General features: G+C 38.4%; 1 protein-coding gene across 4 annotated transcripts in view; it reads left to right on the top strand.

Annotated features, from left to right (window-relative positions):
- Window positions 1-5,634: 5,634 nt before the first annotated feature.
- Window positions 5,635-17,096, top strand: part of Luzp2 (leucine zipper protein 2) — a 313,181-nt gene continuing 301,719 nt past the window's right edge. For 2 of the 4 annotated variants that reach the window (XM_045145860.1, XM_045145857.1), the window contains exon 1: window positions 5,681-6,390. Coding sequence is in view for 3 of the 4 variants with exons in the window: in XM_045145857.1 (XP_045001792.1) it covers window positions 6,329-6,390 (62 nt within the window). In the remaining variant the exon portion in view is untranslated. Of the gene's footprint in view, window positions 6,391-17,096 lie in introns of all 4 variants that reach the window. The other 2 variants (XM_045145859.1, XM_045145858.1) reach the window with 2 other exon arrangements.

Below are 17,096 nucleotides of genomic sequence, written 5' to 3'. Positions count from 1 at the left end.
CAGATCATCAGTGTCAAAATTTAGCAGAAAAACAGTTACCCAACAATAAACTTGAAGACACATGATTTGGCACATCTCTTATCTCGATTTTATTTGATGTGTTTTTATGTAGAAATCACAGTAGTCTATACTAGTCATCTTTTTGTTCATTCTGGAAAAAATTGGCATTTTTTAAAATGGATAATTGCTTTCATTAGGGGAAACTTCCTTGTCAATAGTTTCAATTAACAGTGATAAAACAGTGAGGCTGGAAAAGAAAACAAGTTTTCAGTCACCTATGCAAATCAGCTTCTATTTTTAGTGCTATGAGAACTTCAGCTTATAGTACACGTATATTCTTAGAAAATCAGTAATTGGCTCACAAAAATACTTAAGATATTATTTTATAGAATGTCATCACTTTCCTTAGCACCTAGGACAGTGGGAAATATTCACCTATTCTTAACACATTTAAAGGTTGGTGATTAACAGAAAAAATGTGCTAAACAATACAGATACTATCATGAAAAAATGTCAGATGCCACAACAGACAGGCTCATTATGTCTGAGGGGGCAGATGGGCAAGAGGTGATGGTTAGAGGAGAATTGCATGATTCACATAACTAGTCGGTAATATGAGAAGAAAATATTTTGAGACAAAGGGCTACCATGAAAAATTTTAAAGGCGGGCTGGAGAGGTGACTTAGCCATTAAGCACTCACCTGTGAAGCCTAAGGACTCCGGCTCGAGGCTGCACTTCCCAGGACCCACGTTAGCCAGATGCACAAGGGGGTGCATGCGTCTGGATTTCGTTTGCAGTGGCTAGAAGACCTGGTGTGCCCATTCTCTCTTTCTCTCTCTCTTTCTCTGTCTGTCTGTTGCTCTCAAATAAATAAATGAAAATAAACAAAAAAAATTTAAAGGCATTTCAAGGGAAAATTCCATTGGTATGTGAAACATGGAGTAAAAAAAAAGTAGACCTACCGAATCAGAGAGCCAGAGCCCTAGAGGCCCCCAACACCTCATCACTTGAAGCAGACCAAAAATGAACCCAACATGGCTCAGGGAAATTTTGCAGAAGAAGGGGTGGAAAGAATGTCAGAGCCACATATTGGGTCATGATATACAGAGACATTTATCATACCAATAACTGTGGGCCAACCCTACAATGCACGACCCATACACCTCAACAAGGAGGAGCCAATGGGGAGAGGGTAGGTCATGGATGAGCCTAATAATGGTACCAAACTGCCTGTACTTCCAGAATAGAAAACTAATAAAAAAAAAATCCTTTAAAAAAATAAAATAAAATATCTTTTACTATGGAAATTAAAAAAAAAAAGTAGAGTGGAGCTATATACTGCATATGACTTTCTGGTCATTCAGGTATTTCGCAGCTTAGAAAGACTGTACCAGGGCAATGTATTTGAGAGTAACAAAGGGTTCTAGTGATTGAGGTAAGCACAGGAAATATAGTTAATGGTCAATGAAAGAAGCTGAATGCAAACTTTGAGATCATAGCCATATTTTTGTAGAAAAAAAATTAGAAGCAATTAAATCCAATTCTGGAAGAAAAACATACAATTTAAAAAAAAATTTTTACAGACTATTAGCTACACTTAGAGGCCTGTAGCACTCCATCCCCAAAGGATAGGTTGGAAAGCTAAGAATAATGATATTCAGAAATGAAACACAGATATAATTAGTATGACAATACATGAAGCAAACACTCTTTAGATATTATATTAAGATTAAAGCAGCAAAAGAAAATACAAGATGATCTGAATTACATCAAGATAAAGAACTGGGCATTGCATGATGGGTGATGCCACACACACTTAACTCCAGCACTTGGGAGGGGAAGCAGAATCATCAGGACTTCAGGGTCATCCTCAGCTAAACAGTGACTATGGGGCCACTCTGGGGTACATAACTGAATCTACAATAAAATAGAAATACGAGAGTAGAATATATAAAAAAAAATACAAAAAAAACCCCAAGAACCTGTGTACTACAAGTGGACCCCTCTGCATGGGTAAAGATGAGAACTTTGCAAACAATATGTCTTCCGGGAAATTGTATTGAAAGCACATACTGAACAATCACGACTCAAAAATAACATTCATGAGAATAAATTGCAATTGGCAATATTTTAATAAGTACATCTTCCAAAATATGTATGAATGTGCATTAAGGATATGGAAACATGTTGACTGTGATTAATGATGTCAGTGGAAGTCACAATGAGATCTGTCATGTCTAAAATAATAATAAAACTGTAAACCTCAAAATAAGTGTTCTCAAGAAAATAAAGAAATAAACACCTTCATATGCTGGTTTGGGGAATATAAAATGATGCAACTATTTTGAAAATCAGTTTTTCATTTTATTAAAATATTAAACATAAGATTGCCCAGAAATATAGACATCTACTAAGAAAACAATTTAATAGCATTATTTGTAATAGATAAAACAGAAGAAATTCTAAGTACCTTCAATTAATGAATGAATAAAAATATGGTAGATCTATTCAGTGAGCATTCAGCAATAGAAAGGAGTAAGCTATCTGATGTAACAAGGATTGGTGTGGAAACCCAATATGAATGAGATTGATCACATCAGACCAAATGGTCCCAAGTAGTTAATACAAAAGGCCAAGAATCATGAATCCCAGAGACAGAAACAAGATCAGTGCGTCTCAAACATGGGGAGAAGACATAGAAGAATGGCAACTGAGTCACATTGGGTATGCCATTTCTTTAGAGGTTGATAAAATGTTCTAATGGTGATGATTTGGAGGAATTATGAATATATTTGAAATGACAAATTGCATATTTTTACATGGTGATTTCTCATATGTGAATTTACATCTCAATAGATTTATTCAAAACCAATGTCTTCCGTGTTGCCCAAATGTACCACTTTATGCAGATTCATTGTAGCTACATGTGCTCCGTTGATGTTCTCCATTAGGCTTGGCTATAGTATTTATAAAGAACATTTATTTGAGGATAGTGTTTGGACTCAGTATAGGCCAAGATGCTTCAGCCAAGTATAATGTCGTCTGCATGACTGCATCTTCAGAAATCATACAACAGCTCTGTGAAGTGGAAGAATCAGTTTTAGATTTGAAATTTCCTGCTACATTGTGGACAGAATATCATATGTAATGGAGACTTGCAATACTGCAGTTCCCCAAGAAGAGATGGTTTATGCTAAAATACACTCTGCACTCAAATCTAGAATAATGCTTCAACCTCTAAATCTTCAGGGGTTTCCTACATCTAACTCAGGATCACTTTGAAAGATGTAAACCCCTGATGCTCTCGTGTCTTTAAAGGTAAATAGCATCATTTGTGCTTTCTTTGCTTGCAGGGAATTAAAACTCTCCCCCCCACCACCACCACCTCCTGTAGTTCTCTCTAAGTATGCAATGCGGAGGCACAGTAGAACTTTGAGACAATTTCAAACAAGTTCACTGTGATTCCTTACCTTCTCAGTAGACAATATAAGGTAACATTAATGATTCATCTTGTATGTTCAATATAAAGTAATAAAATTTAGGTTGGGGATGTTCTTTTCTTTTAGTGGTATAAAAATATTTTTCTTAAAGTGATATTGTGAAGAGAAGTGGAAGGAATCTGAATAGTAGCTCTGTTACAGAAAATATCCTGTGACCTCAAGCCTGACCTTTGAATTAGACAACTTCAGAAAAGGAAACCAATAGAAATAACTATACACAGGGTTTTTGTGTTGAAGAGATTAAAGTAGCTAATCAAAATTGCAGTGTCATCAAACATGTGTCCTTCAAATGAGTTTTAGTCCATGTTACACACATTATCACTATTATTGTTAAATAGCTGTATGCTTTGTTGAGTATGCAACTGAGATCCTCATCAATTTTTTTTCAAGGTAGGGCCCAGGCTGACCTATAATTCACTATGTAGTCTTAGGCTGGCCTTGAACTCACAGCAATCCTCCTAATTCTGACTCCGGAAATCTGGCATTAAAGGCATGTGCAGCCATGTCAAGTTTTCAGATCATCATTTTTTTTTTTTACGAATTAGTTTTGTATTCAGCAAATACAGTCAGTTTAGTATCATTATTAGGCTCATCCATGACCTACCCCCTCCCCTTGGCCCCTCCTTGTTGAGGTATATGGGTCATGCATTGTGGAGTTAGCCCACTGTTATGGGTAGGATAAATGTCTCTGCATATCAATCATGACCCAACATATGGCTCTGACATTCTTTCCACCCCCTCTTCCGCAAAATTTCCCTGAGCCATGTTGGGTTCATTTTTGGCTTGCTTCAGTGATGAGGTGTTGGGGGCCTCTGGGGCTCTGGTTCTCTGATTTGGTAGGAGTTGATTTTTCTCTGTGTTGACCTCCTTCCCCCTTGTGCTGGTATCTGGTTCATCTTTGAGTGAGCAGGACAATAGTATGGAGGCAGAAACAGGAGGACTGCTGCAAAGTCACCACAAGCCTGCATGACATAGCAGTGCAAAATCAGCACAGTTATTTTTAGATTGAGTCTGAGTTCTAGGTTAGCCTTGTGTAATTTTTTGTTTGTTTGTTTGTTTGTAAAGGATGAAAAAATATTCCCTGCAAGGTGATTTGTAAATGACCACTTATAGGTACCTGTCAGATCTCTTGCTCTTGACTTAGTGACTGACAATCTCTGAAAATATTAATACACATCTATTTTAGTCACCTGGGATTCTTAAACAAAACTTAACTTTGTGAATGTCTTTTCCTTCAATTTAATTAAGAAACATAAAGCAATAAATTGGAAGGTTAACTCCATGCCTGCTCATCCTCCTTAAAATAAAGTTTTGTAAGAAATCATGCCTTTTCCTGTAATTAATGTCTGTAAAACTAGGCTTATGGGGGATTCTTCCTTTAAGCTTTACTTGTAAATGTCTTGCCTAGACAGGACATAGATCAAAAGGAACCACCTTAAAGGAATTCTTGGAGACCTGCTGGCCCTTGTCCTTTGGGTCTTCTGTGCTGACTTTTGTGTGGGCCCATTGTGGGTGGAAAATTGGATTAAGGGAGGTGTGATGCTCAATACTAACAGTGAGGCTACTTAGGAAGTAGAACAAGTTCTTTCCTAAAAATTCCAATTCAGAGTTTGAAGGTACCCATTTTCTTCACATATGTGATAATGATAATCATAATTATTTATTGGTAGGATTGCTTAGATGAGCCATATTAGGGGAAGTTCTCTAACATAATCTCCCTCCACCCCCATCTCTTACACACACACACACACACACACACACACACACACAGTTGTTACAGAGATTCCATTGCTCAGCCTCCATAGATAAAGTGATCCTGTCTTTTAGAGTGACTTTTGCATATGCCAGTTTGAATTAAAGTTGGACTGTTTTGATTTTTGAGTTAAATAATTTCTAAATAAAGTTGATGGGATATTGCATGTTTGGTACAAAATATTTGCAAACTACGGGAAACACATGGACACCTAAACGCCCTGTCTGCGGACCCCACCATTCCGAGTTCATGACTGCTAAAATCCGGATGACTGTCTCAGTTGCATCCCTAGTATGCCCTGGCTGGGGAAAATCACCCCTTGAGGGACTTGAAATTGGGCCTTCAGCTGCGAACTCCACGCAGCTGGGATCACAGAGCCCGGGATCAGGAAGCTGAGACTCCCTAGAACCCAGGGGCAGCGGGCTTTCCTAACATCCCCTCCCTTGTCTGCAGCGACATCTGGCCTCAGGACTGGTTTATGGTTTCCGCGCTGCTGCTGGGCTCCCATCCGCAGCCGGAAATTCTTGGGTTCCTAGAACAGTTTGTTTTAAGCTTACTCTCCAAGCAACATCCCAGAGGCCCAGTAGAATCAGGTGAGCACAACCCGGCCCGGACCTGAGAGCCTGGCGCCGTCCTTCCCGGTGAATAGCCTCTCTTTCTTGCGCGCACGCCAGTTCAGTAAGGGGTGGAGGAGGCCCCCTCGCACCCTCCCTCTGTCTTCGGTATGAGCCTGAGCACAAGCCCGATCCGGCATTCAGCGCCCAGTGAGTGATCCAGCGCCGCTGCCCCGCGGCCGGCCGGCTGGCGACCTGGACGTCCCTTCCCTCCGCGCGGACAGCACCCGCCCTCTGGGCCCGGAGCGAGGCTCTGGACCATCCCGGCCAGACTTGCTGGTGACATCACTCCCGAAGACACCCTCTCCAGCGACTGCCTTCCTTCGAAGAAACCTCCCTCCGTGGCTGGAGAGGGCTCTTCGCTTCGCGTTTCCCGGGGACAGAGGTGGACACGGAGAAGCAGTCGGACCCTAGGCGGCCGGAGAGCCGGAAGGCAGCAGGACCCCCGGAGGGCGGAGGCATGAAATTCAGCGCGGTGCACTACCTGCTGCCGCTGCTGCCGGCGCTGGTCCTCAGCACCAGGTGAGTCCAGAAGCGCGAGATCAGAGCCGGGCGCTGCGCAAGGTGGCTCCTGCTGCGGTCACAGGAAAGGCAGGAGCACCTTTGTGCTTGCACCTTCTGCCTGAGCGTGATGCTTGCTGAGTGATTCCAGCTCTGAATCATCGGAGTGAGCAGAGCACTGTCTATTTCCCCAAGCCCCCTTGAAAAAGCCTCATGGTCGCTTCCAGCAAGAGACCAAGCTTTCCTTCAGGAGAAAAATAAACATTCCCCTTGCAGCCTTGTAGTCATGAACAGAGAACGCACAGAAATGGGACAACATGAAGTGGAAGTAGTGAGAAGAGGGAAACCTGCCTTCACCTTGAGTCTGTCTTCGGGTTGGAGGGACTTCTGTTTTCCCTCAGAGTGCTGATTTTAAGGGAGGGAGAACAGGGGAAAGAGAGCGAGAGAGTGAGAGAGAAAGAAAGAGGAAAGATCCTCAGACTCGTATAAAAGTTCGTGACTGAAGTGGTCAGTGTTGATGTCTTGGGTGGGTCTAGCGGCAGGTGCTTTCACTTGACCTGGCTGTGAGCAGGTCTCTCCACAGAACAAAAAAGACCATTAAAACTTCGAAGACGTTCAGTCGGCTGATGCAGAGGTTCTAGTCAGGAACAATTGGTCTCTGTGCTCTGTGGCTGACCGTGGGTAAAACTGTAAGCCTTAGCACAGAGGAACTATTTTAGTGGAGATTTAAAATGCAGTGACTGGGAAGGGTTCTGTGACTCCTTATTGTTGATAAGTCCCAAAGTTGAGATGGTTTGCTTTCTTCCTCCTCAAGCATAGCACAAGGGTAGTCTGTTTCTGTGCCCAGGGTGTCTTTATTTGGTATGCCCTTCATATTGGCAGTAAACTCTTTCCCTTGGCCAAGATGAAATAAAATGATCATCACAGGATTGGGATTCTTTCAAATCTGCATGAATAGAAACACTATCTGATTGTGAATCTGACAGAAAATGAAGGAGAGATGGTTAACTGTATCAAATTCTGAAAAGAAAGAATGAGAAAATCACTATTAAAGTGCAAAATGATAAAATTCTTCTTTGCATTTCTGTCTGATGCGACTTTCAGGCCTGTGTAACCAACTTTACTGTTTTTGTGTAGAATTATTTTGTTTAGCCTCAGAAGTGATGAATTTAGTCTCTCCTTGCACATGACATCCTGGTGACCTCTCCAAACTAAAATAGAACTTGAGTTTTATCTTCTATAATACTTGTATGACTTTAATTAATAAATTTTATGTGGTTTTCAAGAAAGCCACTTTTCTTCCCAGTGTCATAATGAGGTACCACAAATGCAAAGAACTTTTTAATACTGTGGTGAACACAGATTAATAATGTAATGTACCTTAGTTAATCTTTGAGTTCATTTACTCTTGAGTTCGGTGGAAACTTTTGAGGAAGGAAATCTCCAAAGTTTGCACTTAAGTGGATGCTTAAGTACGTAGCATAGTTTACTTATTTATATAACACATTCATATAACGGCACCTGTTTAATCAATGGAGACCCAGGCCTCAGTGACTTCAAAGTAGTGAAAAGCTCCCTGATTTGCCAAGCATTTGCTTTGTAAAGATTCTCTCATTCCTGCCTGAGCTTCTACAATGTCTATCCTCCAAATTTTAATATTAGTTATACAACAAAGAGGCCATCAACTTTCTATTCCATGAAACTAAATTTCTGCAAGCACAGTTAAAATGAAAGCTAGCACAATTACTTCAGAAGGTTCATGTATCCCTTGTTCTGTAGAGATGAAAACTACACCATTGATTGTAAGTGGAAATTCACAGGGTTTTAAATTTTACAAAAAGTGCATGATCGACTTTGAGGAGTGAAAATGTCACAATTAATAACATTATCTGCAAGATTGCTCTGGATCAATTCATTCCAATAGACCCTCACATGATCTATGGATGGTCATTCTCTTCTCAGTATTTAACCATTCATGTAATAATATAATATCATGTAATATGTAATATAATATAGGCACATAATTAATGTGTAAATTTAGACTTACACAGCCAAACTTTGGGAGAACAGTTACATTACTAGGGAAATATTATCCTAAGACAGAGAGAAATTTGGACCTGACCACTATGTAGGTGGGGTTTCCAGCCAAAGACTCCTGTTAGCTTACATTCTCAATGAGTGACCCATTATGTGAGTTAAATAGCCTTTTACATGGTTACACAGTGGTGATGACATTTACAAAAAGTGACAACTCATAGTTTTCAAAATAGCTTTGGGTGATGTTGCATGTCTCTTTTTGCCAACTTTCTTCTATAGTGTGGGGAAAATAGATCTGAGACCCTGGATGCAAAACTGTATCTGTTTCATTTCCTTCTCTGAGCATAGCCAGTTAACACTGCAATTTTCTTTGCATTAGGTCTAAAATGCATTTCTGTTTTAAAGAAAGACAATGAATTTGTTGAAACCAATGCCCTAGTTTGAGACAGAAAGGGACTGTATAATATTGTCTTTACTACAGTGAAGGTAACTTTAAAACAAGCCCTACATTTTAAAAAAAGACTTTTGGATTGGTTGGATGTTCTTGTTGGCCCCTCCCCCTACTTTTCCCATTGCAGCTTTAAGTGCCAATGCACAGATAATTTAATCAGAATTCCATCAGAATGAAGGATGTCCTCACAAGACTCACTTAAATTGCCCTAAAACAAGCCTAAATATTCATTTTTGACAGTTGCTTAGCAATTTCTTCTATTTTTTTTCCGTGTGTTCCATAGAGTCAAAAAGTGCTGCTTAATTTCCTGGCATATTGTCTTTCTTATTTAGAATGTCCACAGAAATAAAAACAAGAAAAATCAATCTATTTTTAAAAATTAATTAATTTATTTATTTGAGAGCAACAGGCAGACAAGGAGAGAAAGAGGCAGATACAGGATGGGAGCGCCAGGGCCTCCAGCCACTGCAGATGAACTCCAGATTCATGTGCCCCCTTGTGTATCTGGCTTACGAGAGTCCGGGGGAATCAAGCCTTGAACCAGGGTCTTTAGACTTCACATGCAAGGGCTTCACTGCTAAGCTATCTCTCCAGCCCAAGCTAATTATTCTGATAGCATAGCTAATACAAAGATCCATTTAACCTTAGTATGTAACAGGACACAAACATGTGTGGTGGTAAATAGCATCCCAGTAAAGTGGCAGTCCTGTTTAAATAGCATCACACAGAAGGAGGGTTAAATCACACCTACATTTTAGAAAGTAGTGTAGGAATTTAAAGGGCTGGTATGGTGAACAGATCTTTAGCAGTGCCTGGTGAAGAAGGTGTGTGCTTTTACCTCTGAACTTCCATTCCTTCATGGTGTGCTCATGTACTAGATGACTTTGTACTTAAGTTTTAATTGAGATGAGGGGGAAAGAAGCTTGGCAGGGAAGGAGAGAAGGTCTAACAACTTCTAGTAGTAGTCCATCAAGAAATGACTTTGCGAGCTAGCGAGGTGGCTTGGCTGGTAAAGTGCTTCCCCGTGAAGCCCAAGAACCCAGGCTTGATTCTCTACTACTCACGTAAGCCAGGTTCACAAGATTGCATCGGCATCTGGGTTTAGTTTGCAGTGGCTATATTTTAAAACATGACTTTGAGAAAATGATTTGTTGTTATCTTCTCATCAGGAGCCATCTTAGGAGTCTCTTTTGGAAGCTATCACCAAAAATTCATTCTCTCTCACACACACATACACACACACTTAAAAAATTGCATTTGCTGTAAGAAGCAATCTTACTTTAACTGCTTTGAAATAGAGTGACATCATACTGGTTTCCCTCAAAGATCTTTACACAGGGAGTCTGTCATCATCTTTTTTTTTTTTTTTTTTTTTTTTTTTGGTTTTTTGAGGTAGAGTCTCACTCTGGTCCAGGCTGATCTGGAATTCACTATGGAGTCTCAGGGTGGCCTCGAACTCTCGGCGATCCTCCTTCCTCTGCCTCCCGAGTGCTGGGATTAAAGGCGTGCGCCACCACGCCCGGCTCTGTCATCATCTTTTTTATCTCACACTCCATTTCTCCTTTATTTGTGGGAAGAATTATATCATTCCATTGGCATGAATTAGAGAAGTATATAAAAGACAAAAATATTTTCACGTCTGAAGGGGCAGTTCTGGCCTGAAGAAGCTATTTTCAGCAGCAGTTTTAAAATGGTTCATTTGGAGTTTCTTCTTATATCAAACTTGCCTTGATTATGCAGTTATTCCAAACAAAAGTGCATGTAATTCAAAGAAGAACAAGACCTTCCAACAAGGAAGCAAAAATCCCTGAAACCACCTACAATATGTCAATTGATATGTTCTATGTGTGTTTTGTGGCACTGAAAATGGTTCAGTCATTTAGGTAAACCAACTATACAGGTACTATTTTAAATTGTGATTACTTTCTGAGAATTTAAAAAGCAAAAACATGAATATAACTATTTTTTCAGTGTTTTCTGTGATATTTTCATTATCACAAAATTAGCATGCCTGTATGTTTTTCCAAACTGGATAAAGGACAATGATAGTTTTGCACAAAGTTCTGAGTATGAATCACGTTGAAATAAGTATCACCAGCTAAGAAGTGTCAGTAGTAACCACTTCTTTCCATTGACAGTGAGATAAAGGGCAATTCTCTTCCAGTTTCAACAAAACAGCACTTGGGAGTTATAAAATATTAGAATCATTGCTTAGACTTTGTGGTCAGTATTTTTTTTTCATTTCAGGAAGAGTATTGCTGAAAAAAAACCACCCAAAATGTTGTAAAGACTGAGTAATTTATGAGTTTTGGATATTTTGTATAGCTATTGCTAAGCTATTATTGCCATTTTATGAAAGTTTTATATCTGGATGCAGCAGAATACAGTACAACTTACATGGAAATTGGTAATTTATTGAATGACATGGAGTGAACAAAAACAGACTTATTATCCCCCCAAATAAAAATGACAGTCAGAGGAAAGAGGAATCAGGAGATGTACTGAAGGTGACTTGGAAGCTCAGCTACAACTTGTCAATATTATTTTGGTGTCATTCTGAAGATTAGAAGTATTTATTTTAATGGCATTGAATGTGATTTATCAGAAAAGTGTATATTTAGCTACTAGTATTTTCATTCAAGATGTAATTGCAATCACACTGTATAAATCATGATTTCAAAGCCAGGAATACAGTTGTCAATGAGCAACTTAAAAAGGGTGTTTTTAGAGCCAGGTATTGTGACACATGCCTTTAATCCCAGTACTTGGGAGGCAAAGGTAAGGGGATTGCCTGAGTTCAAGGCCACCCTGAGACTAGAGTAAAACCCTACCTTGAAAACTAACAAAAATAAATAAATAATTAATTAAAAAAACACATAAGGGTGTTTCAACCACATTAGTATAAGGATTTAAATTCTTTGACAATGTATTCTGTTTGTTCATTAATTTCATCATCACCTAGTATTCTTAAATATTTAGAAAATCAAAGGAATGTAACATTAAATTTTTTTCTGCTATAAAAGACAATTTAACAAACACAGTTATGGAGTGCTTGTCCATTATATGGTATATGAATTATGATATGAACTGGATCCTATGCTTACCTTTACATGTGGCTTCCGAGTCCTCCTTTCTTCATTAGTTTGCATGTATATGTTTTCTATTCATAATTATGTTATCAAGCATTAGCCACTGTATGAAAACTCATCTTTTTAATCTATGTACCTTGGAGAGTATGAAATGGTTGACAATGACCTGTGCTGAATGAGTAGGTATTTAAAAGGGAGTAATGTGTGAGTAGGAGGAAGAAGGTGCAGATCACCTAAGACTGCATTAGAGAAGATGATGAGAATCTCCATTCCCCACGTTAGACTCAACCTCAAACTCCCCCAGCATGGACAGGCATGCCCTCACTACACACAGTTCATGGTGTGGATGGTGAAGTAAGAGAGTGGAGGTGTCAAGATGTTTGTCTATATTCATGGGATTAAATTCTAAAGTTATGGAATCAGAGACAGGATCACATGGAATTCAAGATGCCATCTCTTTGCCACATTTTTCTGGCCTATGAATGAATGATGATGGTATCACAGTTATAAGCTTTTCAAGAATGTTGAAATAATGTATACAAAGAATAATGTCAGCACAAATAAACACAACTTAATATATTACCATCCTTATTATATGATTGAAAAGATTAGGCAGACTTTACCATCTCAAAGTTCTCTTGCATTTCAGAATGATATAGTAACTCATCTCATACTGGTGGCCACAACAAGTCTGGGTTATTGTTGAATATATTTAGAGTTTATATCTCTCCTCCAACATTATTTATGAACAAACTAGATAAAAATAGCAGTTTTCTCTCAAGTTTATGTCCATTATATCCCCAAGAGAAGATAAAACAACCTCGCTGTGTCCATCAGATTGTGTGGATGGGCAATGTGGCTAAAATTTAATGTCTATTAAAATTATAGTCTTACAGTATCACATAAATACCTTTGATAAAAGTTCATTTTTCAATATATCCATCAATGGTAAACCTCCACAGACATATTTTAAACTAAAATCCATAGATATTGATGGATCTTTGGCACACAAGAGCTCTGGATAAAATTATGTAATCCCACAGTGGGCAAAGGCTACCAAATTGTTCAAGGGAGACTGGAGAGCAGCAGAGGGAAATGAGAAATTTAGCAACCTAGTGCAGAAGAGCTTGTGGAATGCTGTGTCCGTGAAAAGATATGGTAAGAGTTCAAAGAAAATTCACCACCAGCAGGCCTTAAAAATACAATTTCCTTTTATCTAATGCTCACATTCATTGCTGATATTTGCAGTAAACTAAGCCATTAGAATTGGGCAGGAAACTGGAAGAAATCTCTGCATTATAAAAGAAATAAGAAAATGTGTGAAAAATTGAAGTGACATGTTGGCAGAAAAGCTAATACAGCTGCAGAAGCTATGTGTTGTTGAGCCTAGCTTTTCCCTCCAGAGGCCACCAAGAGAGAGATGAGCTCATTTTACAAATAAGTTCACACAAAAAGTGAGAAACAATTCTTCTGACACTATAGTTTGAGAAGTTACAAAATTATGTTGGATCATTTTTCATGTTCTCTCTATACCTTTATTTCAGTTAATAATTTTATTGAGTCCATAGGTCACATGTTAACCAACATTGTGAGAACACAATCCATGCCCCAGGACAAATGATGGCTACTGCCCTAGTGTCCTAAGCCTCTTTGGCTTAAAAACACATCATATTTATGCATATGGTATAACTAGAGAAATCTGAATTTCACATTCATTAAATTGCTTAACTATGTACTCCTAGATATTAAGTAATCTGATTTCAGTCTGTCATAAGTGAAACTGCATGTCACTCATAGAACCAAATCTTAGTATAAAGCACACAGAAAAAAAAATACAAATGACAAGTATACTGCTGATAAAAATGCAGAAAATAAGCCATGTTAGAAACTCTCCATTTTCATGAGATGGGATATGTGATGTTAAAAAAAAATCTTGGGCTGGAGAGATGGCTTAGCAGTTAAGCACTTGCCTGTGAAGCCTAAGGACCCCGGTTCGAGGCTCGGTTCCCCAGGTCCCACGTTAGCCAGATACACAAGGAGGCACACACGTCTGGAGTTCGTTTGCAGAGGCTGGAAGCCCAGGCACGCCCATTCTCTCTCTCTCTCTCTCCCTCTATCTGTCTTTCTTTCTGTGTCTGTCGCTCTCAAATAAATAAAATTTAAAAAAAATAATAATCTTGGGGCTGGAGGGATAACTTAGTGGTTAAGGCATGTGGACATCAGTGATTTGTAATTTAAGACCTATAGAATCTTACAATCTATGATTTTTTTTTTCAATTATTTACTCAGGGAAATTGTCTCTGAAGTGAAGAAGCTGCTCTGGTGACAGAAGTCACAGTAATTTTCATATGTATATAAATATGTTTATAGTGAGTAGCTTATCTTGCTCTTGGACAATTAACAGTCAAGGTACATGAGATTTATTTTCAGCCTCATGTGCCTATATGCAAAGGGCAGGTAAAATGTTTGAATACATTAAAAATTATAAAAATATATTCCCTTGGATTTTCAGGAGCATTCTCAGAAAATATATGTGAAATAGAGGCAAAATCTCCTGGGTGCACTATAAAGAAGGAAAATGTAACTCCATCTTATCCTTGGTTTTAATTAGTGCAATTATGTAATAAAGAGGTAACAAAAGCAATATCCATGCAGGAAGGCTTAGAAGTGTTCCCTATTTCATACTAGATGATTTTTCAGACAATCTGGGCCATATCTGCTCGGGTGAGGATAAGACTTGGCTGCTTACTCTCATAGTGACAACTGGATTTCGTGTCATGGAAATCAGTATTTCTGGATGGACGTGCTGGGTTAAATAATGAGGGAAATCATAGCACTTTTTTCTATTTTTCTTTCTGTCTGCAGCATCAGTTATTTTTCTTGTACAAAATGAAAGAATCAAGAGATAATTTAATGGATAATAGATTTAATGGCCACAATTAAGCTGTGAGGTGGTTACTGATGTTGCCACCATTTATAGTGGAGACAGTATGAGATTGATCACCAGTACAGCCAATGTAAACTCTACCTGGTGGTGCCAGTGTCCATGGTTTCATTGCATGACAGCCCCTCCTGGTGTCTGCCCTCGGAATGATGCTAAAATCAAGCTTCAGTGAGGGCTCTGGTTTTATTCAAATGTTTTCTTCAACTAAGTAGCTGACATATTACTAAAGGAAGAGAAAATTGAACTTCCTTTAAAATGTCCTCTAATATTTCTACTAAGACAAAAGGTCCTTTCCTTAAAGTTGTAATAAAATACTCTTTTTCTGCTATGAAAAATTTTTAAGTCATCTTAACAGAGAATCCTCTGTGCATAGGTTGTTTGACAAAGCTGTCAGGGAACTGCACTATCTCAACTGCCGGTCTAAAGGTGGCATCCTTATATTAAGTGGGGCTTGGGCAGAACACTCAGAAACTAATCTGGCCTTCAGTCCAGCTGTCACAGCTCCCTTTCTGGTGTTATTCTGGGTAGCTATCTCCACAGTGGAGTCTCGAGCTTTAAATTTTAAAATAATTTATAGAATTAGCAAAAGATTACTTTTTCCTCTGTATGTAATAATTTAGTATGGATTTCTCTAGGGTTACAACATTTAATGCTACTTCAGTGCTTCATAAAGGTTTTTTATTTATATGTTAAGATGTTAAGAAACAGAGAATTGATAAATTTAAGGTCACAAAGCTAATAAAGACAGAGTGTAGTGTGAAACCATGATTTAATAAACATACACCTCAAGGATGGACCCCTGAGGCAATAAAGGTCAACACCAAAATGTGTGGTGCCCAAGTATTAGGACGCATCTCAGAAACAGAGGAGCCGTGATGCAGCCTGATAGGAGCATGCCTCTGTCATGCCAGTGCACGTGATAAGCAAGGGTAAGTGAGCCTTGGTTTGGATACATGTTTGTATATAAATTATACTTAACCCTCAAGGCTCCTTTTATGTTTAGATATGTCATTTTTTGTTTCTAACATATAAAAGAAAATTGCACTCATTTCCACTCAGTTGATTTTGAGTCTGACCGTTTTGATAAAAACAGTACAACAGCCACCATTATGGTAGCATTTACTGGAGCTGTGCTTAAGGTCCTCACCAGGAGAGGCTACCATAATGCATCACAGTCTGTCCTAACTTAACCTATTAATAGACTGACACATTACTCTCAAAATTGACTTAAAATATTGATTTTATGTAAAATGTTGACATAGATGGATATATATGTACATGCATTTGGTAATGCACAGTTTTTAGACCAATTCCATTAACTAGTAGAACATTTTCTATATGTCTAAATTCACTCTAAGGGGGATAGAGCTCTGTAAAATTAATTAAGTGCACATTTCTGCACATTGTTTTTATGTACCATGAATTACATCAAAATCCTCCTAATACAACCTTCTAGGGAAATTAAAATCTTGTGAGAGGGATATAATATCAAGTATTTATACAGTTTCAGTTATAATTCTCATATGGATTCATCATGAGTCAAAAGACATGTTTGTTTATCAATATGTACATGCATGTGTATAAATCATACTTAATAACTATTGATATAAGGTAAGTACATTAACATTTCCTTTATACATTAGTACACGTTCATTATTTGTCCCACTGGTAGGAGAGACACTCTAAAAAACGTAAAGGCTCCTACAGGTCTCATGCTATAGAGAAAGGCCAAGAGGCTCCACTCCTCACAGGGAAGGTCTGGTGGAGGGTGTAAGTTTGCAAATAATTCAAAAGCCAAATTAGTGCTAGTAGTTGAAAATAGGTGTGTAGATATTAGGATTTTTTATAGAATTCTAAAATTTCACATCTCTGGAAGCTTTTAAATTTCAACTCTCTAAATCTTTAGACACTTCTAGAATTCTAGCACTCCAGATCTCAGGATTCTTAAACAGTTCCAGCATTCCAAATCTCTAGACACTTGTATTTTCTAAGATTCCAGATCTCAGTGGGGTTTTGATTTGAACTCTGAGCCATCACTTATAAGTAAGTCCTTCAAAGGAGGTGCATAGACACCTTAGATTCATAGTTAACTAGCAGTGATTAAAGTATTTAATAGAATAACCAAGTCAAGGAAAACTTAAGGCAAACAGAGCAAGGCTTGTGGTGCATACTGTACTGATGTTCTAGCCTGTCTCTCGTTTGTGTT

Source organism: Jaculus jaculus, chromosome 3 (assembly GCF_020740685.1).
Source record: "Jaculus jaculus isolate mJacJac1 chromosome 3, mJacJac1.mat.Y.cur, whole genome shotgun sequence".
Taxonomy (NCBI): domain Eukaryota; kingdom Metazoa; phylum Chordata; class Mammalia; order Rodentia; family Dipodidae; genus Jaculus; species Jaculus jaculus.
Note: the sequence above shows the minus strand (reverse complement) of the source record. Positions and strands in the feature narration are given on the sequence as shown.